This window comes from Oncorhynchus nerka, linkage group LG5 (genome assembly GCF_034236695.1).
Source record: "Oncorhynchus nerka isolate Pitt River linkage group LG5, Oner_Uvic_2.0, whole genome shotgun sequence".
In the NCBI taxonomy this organism is placed as follows: domain Eukaryota; kingdom Metazoa; phylum Chordata; class Actinopteri; order Salmoniformes; family Salmonidae; genus Oncorhynchus; species Oncorhynchus nerka.
In genome coordinates this window covers 10,419,759-10,438,979 of record NC_088400.1, presented here as the reverse complement: position 1 = coordinate 10,438,979, position 19,221 = coordinate 10,419,759, and the positions used below count along the sequence as shown (strand labels likewise).

General features: G+C 41.6%; 1 protein-coding gene across 1 annotated transcript in view; it reads left to right on the top strand.

The window, feature by feature from the left end:
• Positions 1–19,221, top strand: part of fat2 (FAT atypical cadherin 2) — an 83,599-nt gene that overhangs the window by 32,338 nt on the left and 32,040 nt on the right. Inside the window, exons 15-16 of the mRNA XM_065018347.1 lie at positions 920–1,153; positions 11,186–11,575. Of these exons, the coding sequence (XP_064874419.1) occupies positions 920–1,153; positions 11,186–11,575 (624 nt within the window). The remainder of the gene's footprint in view (positions 1–919; positions 1,154–11,185; positions 11,576–19,221) is intronic.

Below are 19,221 nucleotides of genomic sequence, written 5' to 3'. Positions count from 1 at the left end.
GGTGCTTTGCTGGTGACACTGTCTGTGATTTAATTAGAATTCAAGGCACACTTAACCAGCATGGCTACCACAGCATTCTGCAGCGATAAGCCATCCCATCTGGAGTGGGACTATCATTTGTTTTTCAACAGGAAAATTACCCAAAACACACCTTCAGGTTGTGTAAGGGTTATTTGACCAAGAAGGAGCGTGATGGAGTGCTGCGTCAGATGACCTGGCCACCACAATCATCCGACCTCAACCCAATTGAGATGGTTTGGGATGAGTCGGACCGCAGAGTGAAAGAAACCAGCCAAAAAGTGCTCTGCATATGTGAGAACTCCTTCAAGACTGTTGTAAAAGCATTCCTCATGAAGCTGGTTGAGAGAATGCCAAGAGTGTGCAACGCTATCTTCAAGGCAAAGGGTGGCTACTTTGAAGAATCTAAAATCTAAAATATATTTTGATTTGTTACTTTTTCGTTACTACATGATTCCACATGTGTAATTCATAGTTTTGATATCTTCACTATTATTCTACAATGTAGAAAATAGCAAAAAAATAGTAGGTGTGTCAAAACTTTTGTCTGGTACTGTACATCTAAGGTTTTTTTCCCACTATTTTGATATACATCTCAGCGTGTTTCCCACCATTTTGATATACATCTCAGCGTTTCCCCCACCATTTTGATATACATCTCAGTGTTTTTCCCCACCATTTTGATATACATCTCAGTGTTTTTTCTCCACCATTTTGATATACATCTCAGCGTTTCCCCCACCATTTTGATATACATCTCAGTGTGTTTTTCAGTCAGTCAGTCAGTTTCCATCTATACATTTACTGTACTGTATACCCTCTGCTCCACTAGGAGATAGAAGGAATAAGTTAAGCATCTTTTATGTTCATCTAATTATTTGTCATTTTTATTTGTGACAAGGGGAATTGTTCACTCTGGCCCAGTTGGACCGGGAGATGGTGAGGGAGTATGATCTGGTAGTTAAAGTCACAGACGGTGGAGGCCGCTCCTGCCAAGCAGACATCTTACTTATGATCCAGGATATGAATGACAACCCTCCCAAGTTCTCGAACAACCACTATGAAGTCACTGTGTTCGACAACACCACCATCAGGACACCCATCGCTGTCATCTACGCCAAAGACCCTGACACTGGTAAGTCATATTATTGAGATAAAATGAATAGAGTAGACATTCCCATTCTGAGGGATAGTCTGAAATGGGATTTGTTGATCTAGTTATTCTATTTCTATGGGCCAAAATATATAGAATCAGAATGACTAGAATGGACATTGACGTTTTGAGGTATGGTTTGAGGGGCTTTGTCTGACCTAGTAATTCTATTTCTATGGTCAAATCTAAATCTCCCCTTTATGTAGCAGAGGCTCTAAACCAATATACTTACCAAGGTAGAGACGGTTTTCCTATCCCCCAGGTCATAACATAGAGACTATTCTCCTATCCCCCAGGTCATAACAGAGACTATTTTACATTTACATTTACATTTAAGTCATTTAGCAGACGCTCTTATCCAGAGCGACTTACAAATTGGTGCTTTCACCTTATGACATCCAGTGGAACAGCCACTTTACAATAGTGCATCTAGGTCTTTTAAGGGGGGGAGAAGGATTACTTTATCCTATCCTAGGTATTCCTTAAAGAGGTGGGGTTTCAGGTGTCTCCGGAAGGTGGTGATTGACTCCGCTGTCCTGGCGTCGTGAGGGAGTTTGTTCCACCATTGGGGGGCCAGAGCAGCGAACAGTTTTGACTGGGCTGAGCGGGAACTGTACTTCCTCAGTGGTAGGGAGGCGAGCAGGCCAGAGGTGGATGAACGCAGTGCCCTTGTTTGGGTGTAGGGCCTGATCAGAGCCTGGAGGTAGTGAGGTGCCGTTCCCCTCACAGCTCCGTAGGCAAGCACCATGGTCTTGTAGCGGATGCGAGCTTCAACTGGAAGCCAGTGGAGAGAGCGGAGGAGCGGGGTGACGTGAGAGAACTTGGGAAGGTTGAACACCAGACGGGCTGCGGCGTTCTGGATGAGTTGTAGGGGTTTAATGGCACAGGCAGGGAGCCCAGCCAACAGCGAGTTGCAGTAATCCAGACGGGAGATGACAAGTGCCTGGATTAGGACCTGCGCCGCTTCCTGTGTGAGGCAGGGTCGTACTCTACGGATGTTGTAGAGCATGAACCTACAGGAACGGGCCACCGCCTTGATGTTATTTGAGAACGACAGGGTGTTGTCCAGGATCACGCCAAGGTTCTTAGCGCTCTGGGACGAGGACACAATGGAGTTGTCAACCGTGATGGCGAGATCATGGAACGGGCAGTCCTTCCCGGGAGGAAGAGCAGCTCCGTCTTGCCGAGGTTCAGCTTGAGGTGATGATCCGTCATCCACACTGATATGTCTGCCAGACATGCAGAGATGCGATTCGCCACCTGGTCGTCAGAAGGGGGAAAGGAGAAGATTAATTGTGTGTCGTCTGCATAGCAATGATAGGAGAGACCATGTGAGGTTATGACAGAGCCAAGTGACTTGGTGTATAGCGAGAATAGGAGAGGGCCTAGAACAGAGCCCTGGGGGACACCAGTGGTGAGAGCACGTGGTGAGGAGACGGATTCTCGCCACGCCACCTGGTAGGAGCGACCTGTCAGGTAGGACGCAATCCAAGCGTGGGCCGCGCCGGAGATGCCCAACTCGGAGAGGGTGGAGAGGAGGATCTGATGGTTCACAGTATCGAAGGCAGCCGATAGGTCTAGAAGGACGAGAGCAGAGGAGAGAGAGTTAGCTTTAGCAGTGCGGAGCGCCTCCGTGATACAGAGAAGAGCAGTCTCAGTTGAATGACTAGTCTTGAAACCTGACTGATTTGGATCAAGAAGGTCATTCTGAGAGAGATAGCGGGAGAGCTGGCCAAGGACGGCACGTTCAAGAGTTTTGGAGAGAAAAGAAAGAAGGGATACTGGTCTGTAGTTGTTGACATCGGAGGGATCGAGTGTAGGTTTTTTCAGAAGGGGTGCAACTCTCGCTCTCTTGAAGACGGGAGGGACGTAGCCAGCGGTCAGGGATGAGTTGATGAGCGAGGTGAGGTAAGGGAGAAGGTCACCGGAGATGGTCTGGAGAAGAGAGGAGGGGATAGGGTCAAGCGGGCAGGTTGTTGGGCGGCCGGCCGTCACAAGACGCGAGATGTCATCTGGAGAGAGAGGGAGAAAGAGGTCAGAGCACAGGGTAGGGCAGTGTGAGCAGAACCAGCGGTGTCGTTTGACTTAGCAAACGAGGATCGGATGTCGTCGACCTTCTTTTCAAAATGGTTGACGAAGTCATCTGCAGAGAGGGAGGAGGGGGGGAGGGGGAGGAGGATTCAAGAGGGAGGAGAAGGTGGCAAAGAGCTTCCTAGGGTTAGAGGCAGATGCTTGGAATTTAGAGTGGTAGAAAGTGGCTTTAGCAGCAGAGACAGAGGAGGAAAATGTAGAGAGGAGGGAGTGAAAGGATGCCAGGTCTGCAGGGAGGCGAGTTTTCCTCCATTTCCGCTCGGCTGCCCGGAGCCCTGTTCTGTGAGCTCGCAATGAGTCGTCGAGCCACGGAGCGGGAGGGGAGGACCGAGCCGGCCTGGAGGATAGGGGACATAGAGAGTCAAAGGATGCAGAAAGGGAGGAGAGGAGGGTTGAGGAGGCAGAATCAGGAGATAGGTTGGAGAAGGTTTGAGCAGAGGGAAGAGATGATAGGATGGAAGAGGAGAGAGTAGCGGGGAGAGAGAGCGAAGGTTGGGACGGCGCGATACCATCCGAGTAGGGGCAGTGTGGGAAGTGTTGGATGAGAGCGAGAGGGAAAAGGATACAAGGTAGTGGTCGGAGACTTGGAGGGGAGTAGCAATGAGGTTAGTGGAGGAACAGCATCTAGTAAAGATGAGGTCGAGCGTATTGCCTGCCTTGTGAGTAGGGGGAAGGTGAGAGGGTGAGGTCAAAGAGGAGAGGAGTGGAAAGAAGGAGGCAGAGAGGAATGAGTCAAAGGTAGACGTGGGGAGGTTAAAGTCGCCCAGAACTGTGAGAGGTGAGCCGTCCTCAGGAAAGGAGCTTATCAAGGCATCAAGCTCATTGATGAACTCTCCGAGGAACCTGGAGGGCGATAAATGATAAGGATGTTAAGCTTGAAAGGGCTGGTAACTGTGACAGCATGGAATTCAAAGGAGGCGATAGACAGATGGGTAAGGGGAGAAAGAGAGAATGACCACTTGGGAGAGATGAGGATCCCGGTGCCACCACCCCGCTGACCAGAAGCTCTCGGGGTGTGCGAGAGCACGTGGGCGGACGAAGAGAGAGCAGTAGGAGTAGCGGTGTTGTCTGTGGTGATCCATGTTTCCGTCAGAGCCAAGAAGTCGAGGACTGGAGGGAGACATAGGCTGAGATGAACTCTGCCTTGTTGGCCGCAGATCGGCAGTTCCAGAGGCTACCGGAGACCTGGAACTCCACGTGGGTCGTGCGCGCTGGGACCACCAGATTAGGGTGGCTGCGGCCATGCGGTGTGGAGCGTTTGTATGGTCTGTGCAGAGAGGAGAGAACAGGGATAGACAGACACATAGTTGACAGGCTAGAGAAGAGGCTACGCTAATGCAGAGGAGATTGGAATGACAAGTGGACTATACGTCTCGAATGTTCAGAAAGTTAAGCTTACGTAGCAAGAATCTAATTGACTAAAATGATTAAAATGATAGAGTACTGCTGGGGTAGGCTAGCTGCGTTGTTGACACTACCCTAATCAAGTCGTACCGTTGAGTGTGAAGTTTCTACAATGCTGCTTATCGGGAGCTAGCTGGCTAGCTAGCAGTGTTGGTTACGTTACGTTGCGTTAGGAGAACGACAATAGCTGGCTAGCTAACCTAGAAAATCGCTCTAGACTACACAATTATCTTTGAAACAAAGACGGCTATGTAGCTAGCTATGTAGCTAGCTACGATCAAACAAATCACACCGTTGGGACTGTAATGAAATGCAGTGAAAAAGTGATACTACCTGTGGAGCGACGCGGAATGCGACCGGAATGCGAAAGTTCTATTCAGTAGACGTTGGCTGGCTATTGGCTAGCTAGGAGTGTCTCCTACGTTAAGGACGACAAAATAGCTGGCTAGCTAACCTCGGTGAATTAAGATAATCACTCTAAGACTACACACTCTAAACTACACAATTATCTTGGATACGAAGACAGCAAAGACAACTATGTAGCTATCTAATACTACACTAATCAAGTCGTTCGGTTGAGTGTGATAGTTACTACAGTGCTACGGTAGCCGGTGAACGTATGCTAGCTGGCTAGCTGCTAGGCAGATAGGAGGGCGACGAAATACGATAATAACGCAATTATCACTCTAAGACTCCACACTCTAAGCTACACAATTATCTTGGATACGAAGACAGCAAAGACAACTATGTAGCTAGCTATGTAGCTAGCTAACACTACACTAATCAAGTCGTTCAGTTGAGTGTGATAGTTACTACAGTGCTACGGTAGCCGGTGAACGTATGCTAGCTGGCTAGCTGCTAGGCAGATAGGAGGGCGACGAAATACGATAATAACGCAATTATCACTCTAAGACTCCACACTCTAAGCTACACAATTATCTTGGATACGAAGACAGCAAAGACAACTATGTAGCTAGCTATGTAGCTAGCTAACACTACACTAATCAAGACGTTCAGTTGAGTGTGATAGTACTACAGTGCTACGGTAGACGGTGAACGTGTTGGACAGATAGGAGACGACAGATAGGAGACGACGAAATACTATAATACTATTCTCCTATCCCCCAGGTCATAACATAGAGACTATTCTCCTATCCCCCAGGTCATAACATAGAGACTATTCAACTATCCCCCAGGTTATAACATAGAGACTATTCTCCTATCCCCCAGGTCATAACATAGAGACTATTCAACTATCCCCCAGGTCATAACATAGAGACTATTCTCATATCCCCCAGGTCATAACATAGAGACTATTCAACTATCCCCCAGGTCATAACATAGAGACTATTCTCCTATCCCCCAGGTCATAACATAGAGACTATTCAACTATCCCCCAGGTCATAACATAGAGACGATTCTCCTATCCCCCAGGTCATAACATAGAGACTATTCTCCTATCCCCCAGGTCATAACATAGAGACTATTCTCCTATCCCCCAGGTCATAACATAGAGACTATTCAACTATCCCCCAGGTCATAACATAGAGACTATTCTCCTATCCCCCAGGTCATAACATAGAGACTATTCTCCTATCCCCCAGGTCATAACATAGAGACTATTCTCCTATCCCCCAAGTCATAACATAGAGACTATTCAACTATCCCCCAGGTCATAACATAGAGACTATTCTCCTATCCCCCAGGTCATAACATAGAGACTATTCTCCTATCCCCCAGGTTATAACATAGAGACTATTCTCCTATCCCCCAGGTCATAACATAGAGACTATTCTCCTATCCCCCAGGTCATAACATAGAGACAGTTCTCCGATATACTTCGTGACCACCACACACCCGTCCTTCATCAAACACAATATTTCATGAGCTTAAATCTGCCTGCCCTGTGGATATAACCACCGAGACTGCGGGTTATGAGTCATCAAATGCATCACTAATTTATGCATTGTTCATGTGCCCGCTTATAAATATCTGGGCATCTGAATTGATGAAAAGCTTATCTTTCAAAAATCATGTTGATGAGTTGGTTAAGAAATTAAGAATTCAAATGGACTTCTTCTATAGGAACAGGTCCAGTCTTTTGTCAAATAGTAGAAAACAAATAATTCAGTTAACAATCCTGTTCGCTTTAGACAATGGCAACACCATCTATATGAATACAGCTGCCAATACACTGAAATCATTGGATGCAGTTTATCACAGTGCACTATTGTCACGCCCTGACCTTAGAGAGCCTTGTTTATTCTCTATTTGGTTAGGTCAGGGTGTGACTTGGGTGGGCAAATCTATGTTTCTATTTCTTTGTTGGTCTAGTATGGTTCCCAATCAGAGGCAGCTGTTTATCGTTGTCTCTGATTGGGGATCATACTTAGGCAGTCTTTTTTCCCACCTTAGTTTGTGGGATCTTGTTTTTGTATAGTTGCTGTGTTAGTGCTAGAAAACTTTACCTGTCGTTTATCTTTCTTGTTTTTTTGGTGTTCATTTAATAAATTCAAAATGTACGCCTACCCTGCGGCACCTTGGTCCAATCCATGTTTAAACTACCGTGACAACTATGCTTTATTACGGGCAGCGGGTTCAGGACACATCGCATGCATTCTGTATCAGAAAGTAGGCTGGCCCTCTTTGAAGTCTCCTAGATCGATACATTGCTCTCATTTTGTCTATAAAGCCCTCTTGCATAAACTTCCCCCATGCCTTACCTCATTGTTAACCTTCGAACACATACCTAATCATGTATTATCCTGAGGAACAGGGCCAGTCCTGTAGGTGTGTAGAAACACATAGCTAATCATGTATTACCCTGTGGCTGTTTATTATGGATGTTTATTATTGATGTTTATTATTGATGTTTATTATTGATGTTTATTATGGATGTTTATTATGGCTGTTTATTATGGATGTTTATTATTGATGTTTATTATGGATGTTTATTATGGATGTTTATTATTGATGTTTATTATTGATGTTTATTATTGATGTTTATTATGGCTGTTTATTATTGATGTTTATTATGGATGTTTATTATTGATGTTTATTATTGATGTTTATTATTGATGTTTATTATGGATGTTTATTATTGATGTTTATTATTGATGTTTATTATTGATGTTTATTATGGATGTTTATTATGGCTGTTTATTATGGATGTTTATTATTGATGTTTATTATGGATGTTTATTATGGATGTTTATTATTGATGTTTATTATTGATGTTTATTATTGATGTTTATTATGGATGTTTATTATTGATGTTTATTATGGATGTTTATTATGGATGTTTATTATTGATGTTTATTATGGATGTTTATTATTGATGTTTATTATTGATGTTTATTATTGATGTTTATTATGGATGTTTATTATTGATGTTTATTATGGCTGTTTATTATGGATGTTTATTATTGATGTTTATTATTGATGTTTATTATGGATGTTTATTATGGCTGTTTATTATGGATGTTTATTATGGATGTTTATTATGGCTGTTTATTATGGATGTTTATTATTGATGTTTATTATTGATGTTTATTATGGATGTTTATTATGGATGTTTATTATGGATGTTTATTATGGATGTTTGGATGTTTATTATGGATGTTTATTATGGATGTTTATTATGGATGTTTATTATTGATGTTTATTATGGATGTTTATTATTGGTGTTTATTATGGATGTTTGGATGTTTATTATGGATGTTTATTATGGATGTTTGGATGTTTATTATTGATGTTTATTATGGATGTTTGGATGTTTATTATTGATGTTTATTATTGATGTTTATTATGGATGTTTATTATGGATGTTTATTATTGGTGTTTATTATTGATGTTTATTATGGATGTTTATTATTGATGTTTATTATTGATGTTTATTATGGATGTTTGGATGTTTATTATTGATGTTTATTATTGATGTTTATTATGGATGTTTATTATGGATGTTTGGATGTTTATTATTGATGTTTATTATTGATGTTTATTATTGATGTTTATTATGGATGTTTATTATGGATGTTTATTATTGGTGTTTATTATTGATGTTTATTATGGATGTTTATTATTGATGTTTATTATTGATGTTTATTATGGATGTTTGGATGTTTATTATTGATGTTTATTATTGATGTTTATTATTGATGTTTATTATGGATGTTTGGATGTTTATTATGGTTGTTTATTATGGATGTTTATTATTGATGTTTATTATGGATGTTTGGATGTTTATTATTGATGTTTATTATTGATGTTTATTATTGATGTTTATTATGGTTGTTTATTATGGATGTTTATTATTGATGTTTATTATGGCTGTTTATTATGGATGTTTATTATTGATGTTTATTATTGATGTTTATTATGGTTGTTTATTATGGATGTTTATTATTGATGTTTATTATTGATGTTTATTATGGTTGTTTATTATGGATGTTTATTATTGGTGTTTATTATGGATGTTTATTATGGATGTTTATTATGGCTGTTTATTATGGATGTTTATTATTGATGTTTATTATTGATGTTTATTATGGATGTTTGGATGTTTATTATGGATGTTTATTATGGATGTTTATTATTGATGTTTATTATTGATGTTTATTATGGATGTTTGGATGTTTATTATGGATGTTTATTATGGATGTTTGGATGTTTATTATGGATGTTTATTATGGATGTTTGGATGTTTATTATGGATGTTTATTATGGATGTTTATTATGGATGTTTATTATGGATGTTTATTATGGATGTTTATTATTGGTGTTTATTATGGATGTTTGGATGTTTATTATGGATGTTTGGATGTTTATTATGGATGTTTATTATGGATGTTTGGATGTTTATTATGGATGTTTATTATGGATGTTTATTATGGATGTTTATTATGGATGTTTATTATGGATGTTTATTATGGATGTTTATTATGGATGTTTATTATGGATGTTTATTATGGATGTTTATTATTGGTGTTTATTATGGATGTTTATTATGGATGTTTATTATGGTTGTTTATTATTGATGTTTATTATTGATGTTTGGATGTTTATTATGGATGTTTGGATGTTTATTATGGTTGTTTATTATTGATGTTTATTATTGATGTTTATTATTGATGTTTATTATTGATGTTTATTATTGGTGTTTATTATGGATGTTTATTATGGATGTTTATTATGGTTGTTTATTATTGATGTTTATTATTGATGTTTGGATGTTTATTATGGATGTTTGGATGTTTATTATGGTTGTTTATTATTGATGTTTATTATTGATGTTTATTATTGATGTTTATTATGGATGTTTGGATGTTTATTATGGATGTTTGGATGTTTATTATGGATGTTTATTATGGATGTTTGGATGTTTATTATTGATGTTTATTATGGATGTTTATTATGGATGTTTATTATTGGTGTTTATTATTGATGTTTATTATTGATGTTTATTATTGATGTTTATTATTGATGTTTATTATGGATGTTTATTATTGATGTTTATTATTGATGTTTATTATTGATGTTTATTATTGATGTTTATTATGGATGTTTATTATTGGTGTTTATTATGGATGTTTATTATTGATGTTTATTATTGATGTTTATTATTGATGTTTATTATGGATGTTTATTATGGATGTTTATTATTGATGTTTATTGTGGATGTTTATTATGGATGTTTATTATGGATGTTTATTGTGGATGTTTTGATGTTTATTATGGATGTTTATTATTGATGTTTATTGTGGATGTTTATTATGGATGTTTATTATGGATGTTTATTGTGGATGTTTTGATGTTTATTATGGATGTTTATTATTTATGTTTATTGTGGATGTTTATTATGGATGTTTATTATGGATGTTTATTATGGATGTTTAGATGTTTATTATGGATGTTTATTATTGATGTTTATTATGGATGTTTATTATTGATGTTTATTATGGATGTTTATTATTGATGTTTATTATGGATGTTTAGATGTTTATTATGGATGTTTATTATGGATGTTTATTATTTATGTTTATTGTGGTTGTTTATTGTGGATGTTTATTATGGCTGTTTATTATGGATGTTTATTATTGATGTTTATTATTGATGTTTATTATGGTTGTTTATTATGGATGTTTATTATGGTTGTTTATTATGGATGTTTATTATGGATGTTTATTATGGATGTTTGGCTGTTTGTTATAGATGTTTATTATGGATGGACGTTTATTGTGGAAGTTTATTATTTTATTGTTCTTCATATTTGCACAATGCATATTGTTTTGATACAGCTTTGATAAGGCCATTAACTCCTAGCATACTTTGGAAGAAACCCAAATTCGTCGTGCCAAACCAACCAGACTGATAATTCCTATTCTCCTCCGGCAGATATGATCTCTGAGGTGAAATGTCATAGAGATAATAGTAGCTAGATAGTGTCCTGTCTCTATATGAAATAGTCTCTGCTCAGAACAACCAGACTGACTCCTATTCTCTCCTCTCCTTCTGCAGGTATAAACTCAGAGGTGAAGTATTCTCTACTCGAGGACAACAGCGGCCACTTCTCATTGGAAGAGTTCTCCGGTATCCTGCGCCTGGAGAGGTCGCTGGCTGAAAACACACGGTCGACCTTTGAACTCAAGGTCAAAGCCACAGACCGGGGGCTTCCCCGACAACTGTACTCCGTTGCCACAGTTACGGTGCACGTTGTCGACCTGAGCGACTACCAGCCGGTGTTCCTGAGCCAGGAGTACTCCGCCCAGATCCCAGAATCCACCTTGGTAGGAACAGAGGTCATCAGCGTCTCTGCCCTCACTAGAGACGGGACCGAGACGGAACCCATCGTCTACTCCATCGTCTCTGGCAACGAGGGGGGAAGGTTCTACCTGCACCCGGCAACTGGTAAGGTTCTGTTCCGTTACTTCCTTGAGTTCCATGGGTCAGTAAGGTTCTGTTCCGTTACTTCCTTGAATTCCATGGGTCAGTAAGGTTCTGTTCCGTTACTTCCTTGAATTCCATGGCTCAGTAAGGTTCTGTTCCGTTACTTCCTTGAGTTCCATGGGTCAGTAAGGTTCTGTGAGATTCCATAAGGTTTCATAAAGTTTATTTGGGTTCATTTGTGCAAATTCACATATTTATGAAGTGCCAATCAATCAGTATCCGGGTTGTGTATAGTTCCATCCCAAGAGCAATCATCCCACCACACGGTTGTTTTGAATCCTAAAACGTACACCAACATCAGCAAGTAAGAACTGGGAGCAGGCAGAGACGCCCACTTATGAGGTTGATGCAACGCTAAAGGGAAAAGCAAATACCTATTCACCTGGTCGTGCTGCTGACTACAATGAAGTACCATTTCTTGAATGTTTTGGCAGAGATAAGTCTGCTTTCTATTGCCACTCAGAAGTCAGATATCGGAGCAGTATTGCACAGCGAGGCAGAGAAGTGATTGAAAGTACATTGTCACTGCTGGTGCACTTTTGATAGATTTTGTAAAGGTCCTGCTGATATACAATGTACAGCAACCAGCTACTCTGGCGGAGTATAAACATAGTCAGTACGGTAACATACTGCCTGGTCCAGCACTGACATGCACCTACAGTGCCTTGCGAAAGTATTCGGCCCCCTTGAACTTTGCGACCTTTTGCCACATTTCAGGCTTCAAACATAAAGATATAAAACTGTATTTTTTGTGAAGAATCAACAACAATTAAGTGGAACGACATTTATTGAATATTTCAAACTTTTTTAACAAAAAGAAAAATTGGGCGTGCAAAATTATTCAGCCCCTTTACTTTCAGTGCAGCAAACTCTCTCCAGAAGTTCAGTGAGGATCTCTGAATGATCCAATGTTGACCTAAATGACTAATGATGATAAATACAATCCACCTGTGTGTAATCAAGTCTCCGTATAAATGCACCTGCACTGTGATAGTCTCAGAGGTCCGTTAAAAGCGCAGAGAGCATCATGAAGAACAAGGAACACACCAGGCAGGTCCGAGATACTGTTGTGAAGAAGTTTAAAGCCGGATTTGGATACAAAAATATTTCCCAAGCTTTAAACATCCCAAGGAGCACTGTGCAAGCGATAATATTGAAATGGAAGGAGTATCAGACCACTGCAAATCTACCAAGACCTGGCCGTCCCTCTAAACTTTCAGCTCATACAAGGAGAAGACTGATCAGAGATGCAGCCAAGAGGCCCATGATCACTCTGGATGAACTGCAGAGATCTACAGCTGAGGTGGGAGACTCTGTCCATAGGACAACAATCAGTTGTATATTGCACAAATCTGGCCTTTATGGAAGAGTGGCAAGAAGAAAGCCATTTCTTAAAGATATCCATAAAAAGTGTCGTTTAAAGTTTGCCACAAGCCACCTGGGAGACACACCAAACATGTGGAAGAAGGTGCTCTGGTCAGATGAAACCAAAATTGAACTTTTTGGCAACAATGCAAAATGTTATGTTTGGCGTAAAAGCAACACAGCTCATCACCCTGAACACACCATCCCCACTGTCAAACATGGTGGTGGCAGCATCGTGGTTTGGGCCTGCTTTTCTTCAGCAGGGCCAGGGAAGATGGTTAAAATGGATGGGAAGATGGATGGAGCCAAATACAGGACCATTCTGGAAGAAAACCTGATGGAGTCTGCAAAAGACCTGAGACTGGGACGGAGATTTGTCTTCCAACAAGACAACGATCCAAAACATAAAGCAAAATCTACAATGGAATGGTTCAAAAATAAACATATCCAGGTGTTAGAATGGCCAAGTCAAAGTCCAGACCTGAATCCAATCGAGAATCTGTGGAAAGAACTGAAACCTGCTGTTCACAAATGCTCTCCATCCAACCTCACTGAGCTCGAGCTGTTTTGCAAGGAGGAATGGGAAAAAATGTCAGTCTCTCGATGTGCAAAACTGATAGAGACATACCCCAAGCGACTTACAGCTGTAATCGCAGCAAAAGGTGGCGCTACAAAGTATTAACTTAAGGGGGCTGAATAATATTGCACACCCAATTTTTCAGTTTTTGATTTGTTAAAAAAGTTTGAAATATCCAATAAATGTCGTTCCACTTCATGATTGTGTCCCACTTGTTGTTGTTTCTTCACAAAAAAATACAGTTTTATATCTTTATGTTTGAAGCCTGAAATGTGGCAAAAGGTCGCAAAGTTCAAGGGGGCCGAATACTTTCGCAAGGCACTGTATATACCGTAACTACTGTTTTCTCCCTGACTTCTCTTGGTGTCCCATTCATTACAAATCCTCCCTGGTTTGATCTATCTGTAGCAGGGCAAGGAGTCTCATAGAGGTTGGTTGGACTGAGTGAAAAACCAATCTCCGGGCTTGTCAGCAACTTAATCAATTTGTGTATATAGTTCCATTATCGCACCACACAGTTGTTTTGTTATCATTGCTACAAGCTTAATGTTATGTATTGTATGTTGTATCAATGGAGACAGACGTGGAAGCTTAATGTTATGTATTATATGTTGTATCAATGGAGACAGACGTGGAAGCTTAATGTTATGTATTATATGTTGTATCAATGGAGACAGACGTGGAAGCTTAATGTTATGTATTACATGTTGTATCAATGGAGACAGACGTGGAAGCTTAATGTTATGTATATGTTGTATCAATGGAGACAGACGTGGAAGCTTAATGTTATGTATATGTTGCATCAATGGTGACAGACGTGGAAGCTTAATGTTATGTATTATATGTTGTATCAATGGAGACAGACGTGGAAGCTTAATGTTATGTATTATATGTTGTATCTATGGAGACAGACGTGGAAGCTTAATGTTATGTATTATATGTTGTATCAATGGAGACTGACGTGGAAGCTTAATGTTATGTATTATATGTTGTATCAATGGAGACAGACGTTGGAAGCTTAATGTTATGTATTATATGTTGTATCAATGGAGACAGACGTGGAAGCTTAATGTTATGTATTATATGTTGTATCAATGGAGACAGACGTGGAAGCTTAATGTTATGTATTATATGTTGTATCAATGGAGACAGACGTGGAAGCTTAATGTTATGTATTATATGTTGTATCAATGGAGACAGACGTGGAAGCTTAATGTTATGTATTATATGTTGTATCAATGGAGACAGACGTGGAAGCTTAATGTTATGTATTATATGTTGTATCAATGCAGACAGACGTGGAAGCTTCATGTTATGTATTATATGTTGTATCAATGGAGACAGACGTGGAAGCTTAATGTTATGTATTATATGTTGTATCAATGGAGACAGACGTGGAAGCTTAATGTTATGTATTATATGTTGTATCAATGCAGACAGACGTGGAAGCTTAATGTTATGTATTATATGTTGTATCAATGCAGACAGACGTGGAAGCTTCATGTTATGTATTATATGTTGTATCAATGGAGACAGACGTGGAAGCTTAATGTTATGTATTATATGTTGTATTCATGGAGACAGACGTGGAAGCTTAATCCTCTTGTCTTTTTTTACTTTGATCTTAGCTAGTCACATGAAAGAGAAAGTTTAGAGGTTTGAATGAGTTTGAATTCATGATTCTCTTTGTTGTTTTACTTCAGAGCAGAGCCCTGCAGTATGACATGGTACATTAGGTTGTTTTCTTTAGTTTGAAAAATAGTTTATCTAAATGTTGAAAGTGCGTGGGGCGACGGAGAGAAACAAAATGGTGCAGGTTGAGGCCATGTGGCAGAGAGAGATGCGGGCGCTGGAGATGTGTGTAGGAGGGAGTATGAGAGAGAGAAAAACAGAGAGAGAGAAAGACAGATGTGTGAGCAGGTGGGTCTGGGCAGGGGTGATGTTGTGGATGTTGGTGAGCGTCTGTATGTTGCCATTTGTCTATGGATGTTTTGTATTGTTTTAAAAATGATACAAAAAAAATTAAGAAAAAGGCAAATATCACTGAGGGGTCCGGTACCTACCCCAATCTATCTATCTATCTATCTATCTATCTATCTATCTATCTATCTATCTATCTATCTATCTATCTATCTATCTATCTATCTATCTATCTATCTATCTGTCTGTCTGTCTGTCTGTCTGTCTGTCTGTCTGTCTGTCTGTCTGTCTGTCTGTCTGTCTGTCTGTCTGTCTGTCTGTCTGTCTGTCTGTCTGTCTGTCTGTCTGTCTGTCTGTCTGTCTGTCTCAACAAATACAGGTCTTTACCAGCCTTATTTACTGATCACAGATGAAGGACAATATCCTAGCTACTCTGTTGAACAAGGGTCAGCTCTAGAAGTCTTTAACTAGCTCAGCAAACAGAGAATTGTACCTGTGTGATATAATTGCACATGTTGAAACCTGGTTTGGTTGTAAGAGGAATGCAGGTGGCAGTTATGTCTGTTGTTATGTTGTCATCTTGTCTTGTGTTTATGAAGTGTGTAAACCAGACTGGCAGACGGCCCAGGAACCCAGGAACTCTCTCTCTCTCTGCCCCATTTAAATGCGGAGAGATAGAGATAGAGATAAAGAGATGGAAGGAAGGAAGGAAGGAGATGGAGAAAGAGAGGGAAGTGAGGGAGGAGTGGGAGATTAAGAGGGGGGTGAGAGAGAGGGGGAAGTGAAGGAGTGGGGGGAGAGAGAGGGGGCGTGAGAGAGAGAGAGAGAGGGGGGGGTTGAAAGAGCGCTGTCAAAAAAAAACACCAGGTGGAAACATGTCAGCATTTTAGTTTTTAATAAAAGAGCACCACAAGATGAATTGAATATATTGTTACTGTGGTAATCTTTGTAAATCGCTGTAATTTGTCCTATTGTTTTTGAAGGCTTAGAACATATACTCAAAACCCACACGTCAACCCAGGACTGTGTTAGTGTGCACAAGACCAAGTTAAAACACAGCTGTCAGTTAAATAGTTAATTTAGCCCAAACAACTACCTCTTTCCCAACTGTATTTAATTTATTTATTTATTTTGCTCCTTTGCACCCCATTATTTTTATTTCTACTTTGCACATTCTTCCATTGCAAATCTACATTTACATTACATTTAAGTCATTTAGCAGACGCTCTTATCCAGAGCGACTTACAAATTGGTGCATTCACCTTATGACATCCAGTGGAGCAGCCACTTTACAATAGTGCATCTAAATATTTTAAGGGGGTGAGAAGGATTACTTTATCCTATCCTAGGTATTCCTTAAAGAGGTGGGGTTTCAGGTGTCTCCGGAAGGTGGTGATTGACTCCGCTGTCCTGGCGTCGTGAGGGAGTTTGTTCCACCATTGGGGGGCCAGAGCAGCGAACAGTTTTGACTGGGCTGAGCGGGAACTGTACTTCCTCAGTGGTAGGGAGGCGAGCAGGCCAGAGGTGGATGAACGCAGTGCCCTTGTTTGGGTGTAGGGCCTGATCAGAGCCTGGAGGTACTGAGGTGCCGTTCCCCTCACAGCTCCGTAGGCAAGCACCATGGTCTTGTAGTGGATGCGACTTCAACTGGAAGCCAGTGGAGAGAGCGGAGGAGCGGGGTGACGTGAGAGAGAACTTGGGAAGGTTGAACACCAGACGGGCTGCGGCGTTCTGGATGAGTTGTAGGGGTTTAATGGCACAGGCAGGGAGCCCAGCCAACAGCGAGTTGCAGTAATCCAGACGGGAGATGACAAGTGCCTGGATTAGGACCTGCGCCGCTTCCTGTGTGAGGCAGGGTCGTACTCTGCGGATGTTGTAGAGCATGAACCTACAGGAACGGGCCACCGCCTTGATGTTAGTTGAGAGCCACAGGGTGTTGTCCAGGATCACACCAAGGTTCTTAGCGCTCTGGGAGGAGGACACAGTGGAGTTGTCAACCGTGATGGCGAGATCATGGAGCGGGCAGTCCTTCCCGGGAGGAAGAGCAGCTCCGTCTTGCCGAGGTTCAGCTTGAGGTGGTGATCCGTCATCCACACTGATATGTCTGCCAGACATGCAGAGATGCGATTCGCCACCTGGTCATCAGAAGGGGAAAGGAGAAGATTAATTGTGTGTCGTCTGCATAGCAATGATAGGAGAGACCATGTGAGGTTATGACAGAGCCAAGTGACTTGGTGTATAGCGAGAATAGGAGAGGGCCTAGAACAGAGCCCTGGGGGACACCAGTGGTGAGCACGTGGTGAGGAGACGGATTCTCGCCACGCCACCTGGTAGGAGCGACCTGTCAGGTAGGACGCAATCCAAGCGTGGGCCGCGCCGGAGATGCCCAACTCGGAGAGGGTGGAGAGGAGGATCTGATGGTTCACAGTATCGAAGGCAGCCGATAGGTCTAGAAGGATGAGAGCAGAGGAGAGAGAGTTAGCTTTAGCAGTGCGGAGCGCCTCCGTGATACAGAGAAGAGCAGTCTCAGTTGAATGACTAGTCTTGAAACCTGACTGATTTGGATCAAGAAGGTCATTCTGAGAGAGATAGCGGGAGAGCTGGCCAAGGACGGCACGTTCAAGGGTTTTGGAGAGAAAAGAAAGAAGGGATACTGGTCTGTAGTTGTTGACATCGGAGGGATCGAGTGTAGGTTTTTCAGAAGGGGGTGCAACTCTCGCTCTCTTGAAGACGGAAGGGACGTAGCCAGCGGTCAGGGATGAGTTGATGAGCGAGGTGAGGTAAGGGAGAAGGTCTCCGGAAATGGTCTGGAGAAGAGAGGAGGGGATAGGGTCAAGCGGGCAGGTTGTTGGGCGGCCGGCCGTCACAAGACGCGAGATTTCATCTGGAGAGAGGGGAGAAAGAGGTCAGAGCACAGGGTAGGGCAGTGTGAGCAGAACCAGCGGTGTCGTTTGACTTAGCAAACGAGGATCGGATGTCGTCGACCTTCTTTTCAAAATGGTTGACGAAGTCATCTGCAGAGAGGGAGGAGGGGGGAGGGGAGGGGAGGGGATTCAGGTAGGAGGAGAAGGTGGCAAAGAGCTTCCTAGGGTTAGAGGCAGATGCTTGGAATTTAGAGTGGTAGAAAGTGGCTTTAGCAGCAGCGACAGAAGAGGAAAATGTAGAGAGGAGGGAGTGAAAGGATGCCAGGTCCGCAGGAGGCGGTTTTCCTCCATTTCCGCTCGGCTGCCCGGTGCCCTGTTCTGTGAGCTCGCAATGAGTCGTCGAGCCACGGAGCGGGAGGGGAGGACCGAGCCGGCCTGGAGGATAGGGGACATAGAGAGTCAAAGGATGCAGAAAGGGAGGAGAGGAGGGTTGAGGAGGCAGAATCAGGAGATAGGTTGGAGAAGGTTTGAGCAGAGGGAAGAGATGATAGGATGGAAGAGGAGAGAGTAGCGGGGGAGAGAGAGCGAAGGTTGGGACGGCGCGATACCATCCGAGTAGGGGCAGTGTGGGAAGTGTTGGATGAGAGCGAGAGGGAGAAGGATACAAGGTAGTGGTCGGAGACTTGGAGGGGAGTTGCAAATCTACCATTCCAGTGTTTTACTTGCTATATTGTATTTACTTTGCCACCATGGCCTTTTTTTGCCTTTAACTCCCTTATCTCACCTCATTTGCTCACATCGTATATAGACTTGTTTATACTGTATTATTGACTGTATGTTTGTTTTACTCCATGTGTAACTCTGTGTCGTTGTATGTGTCG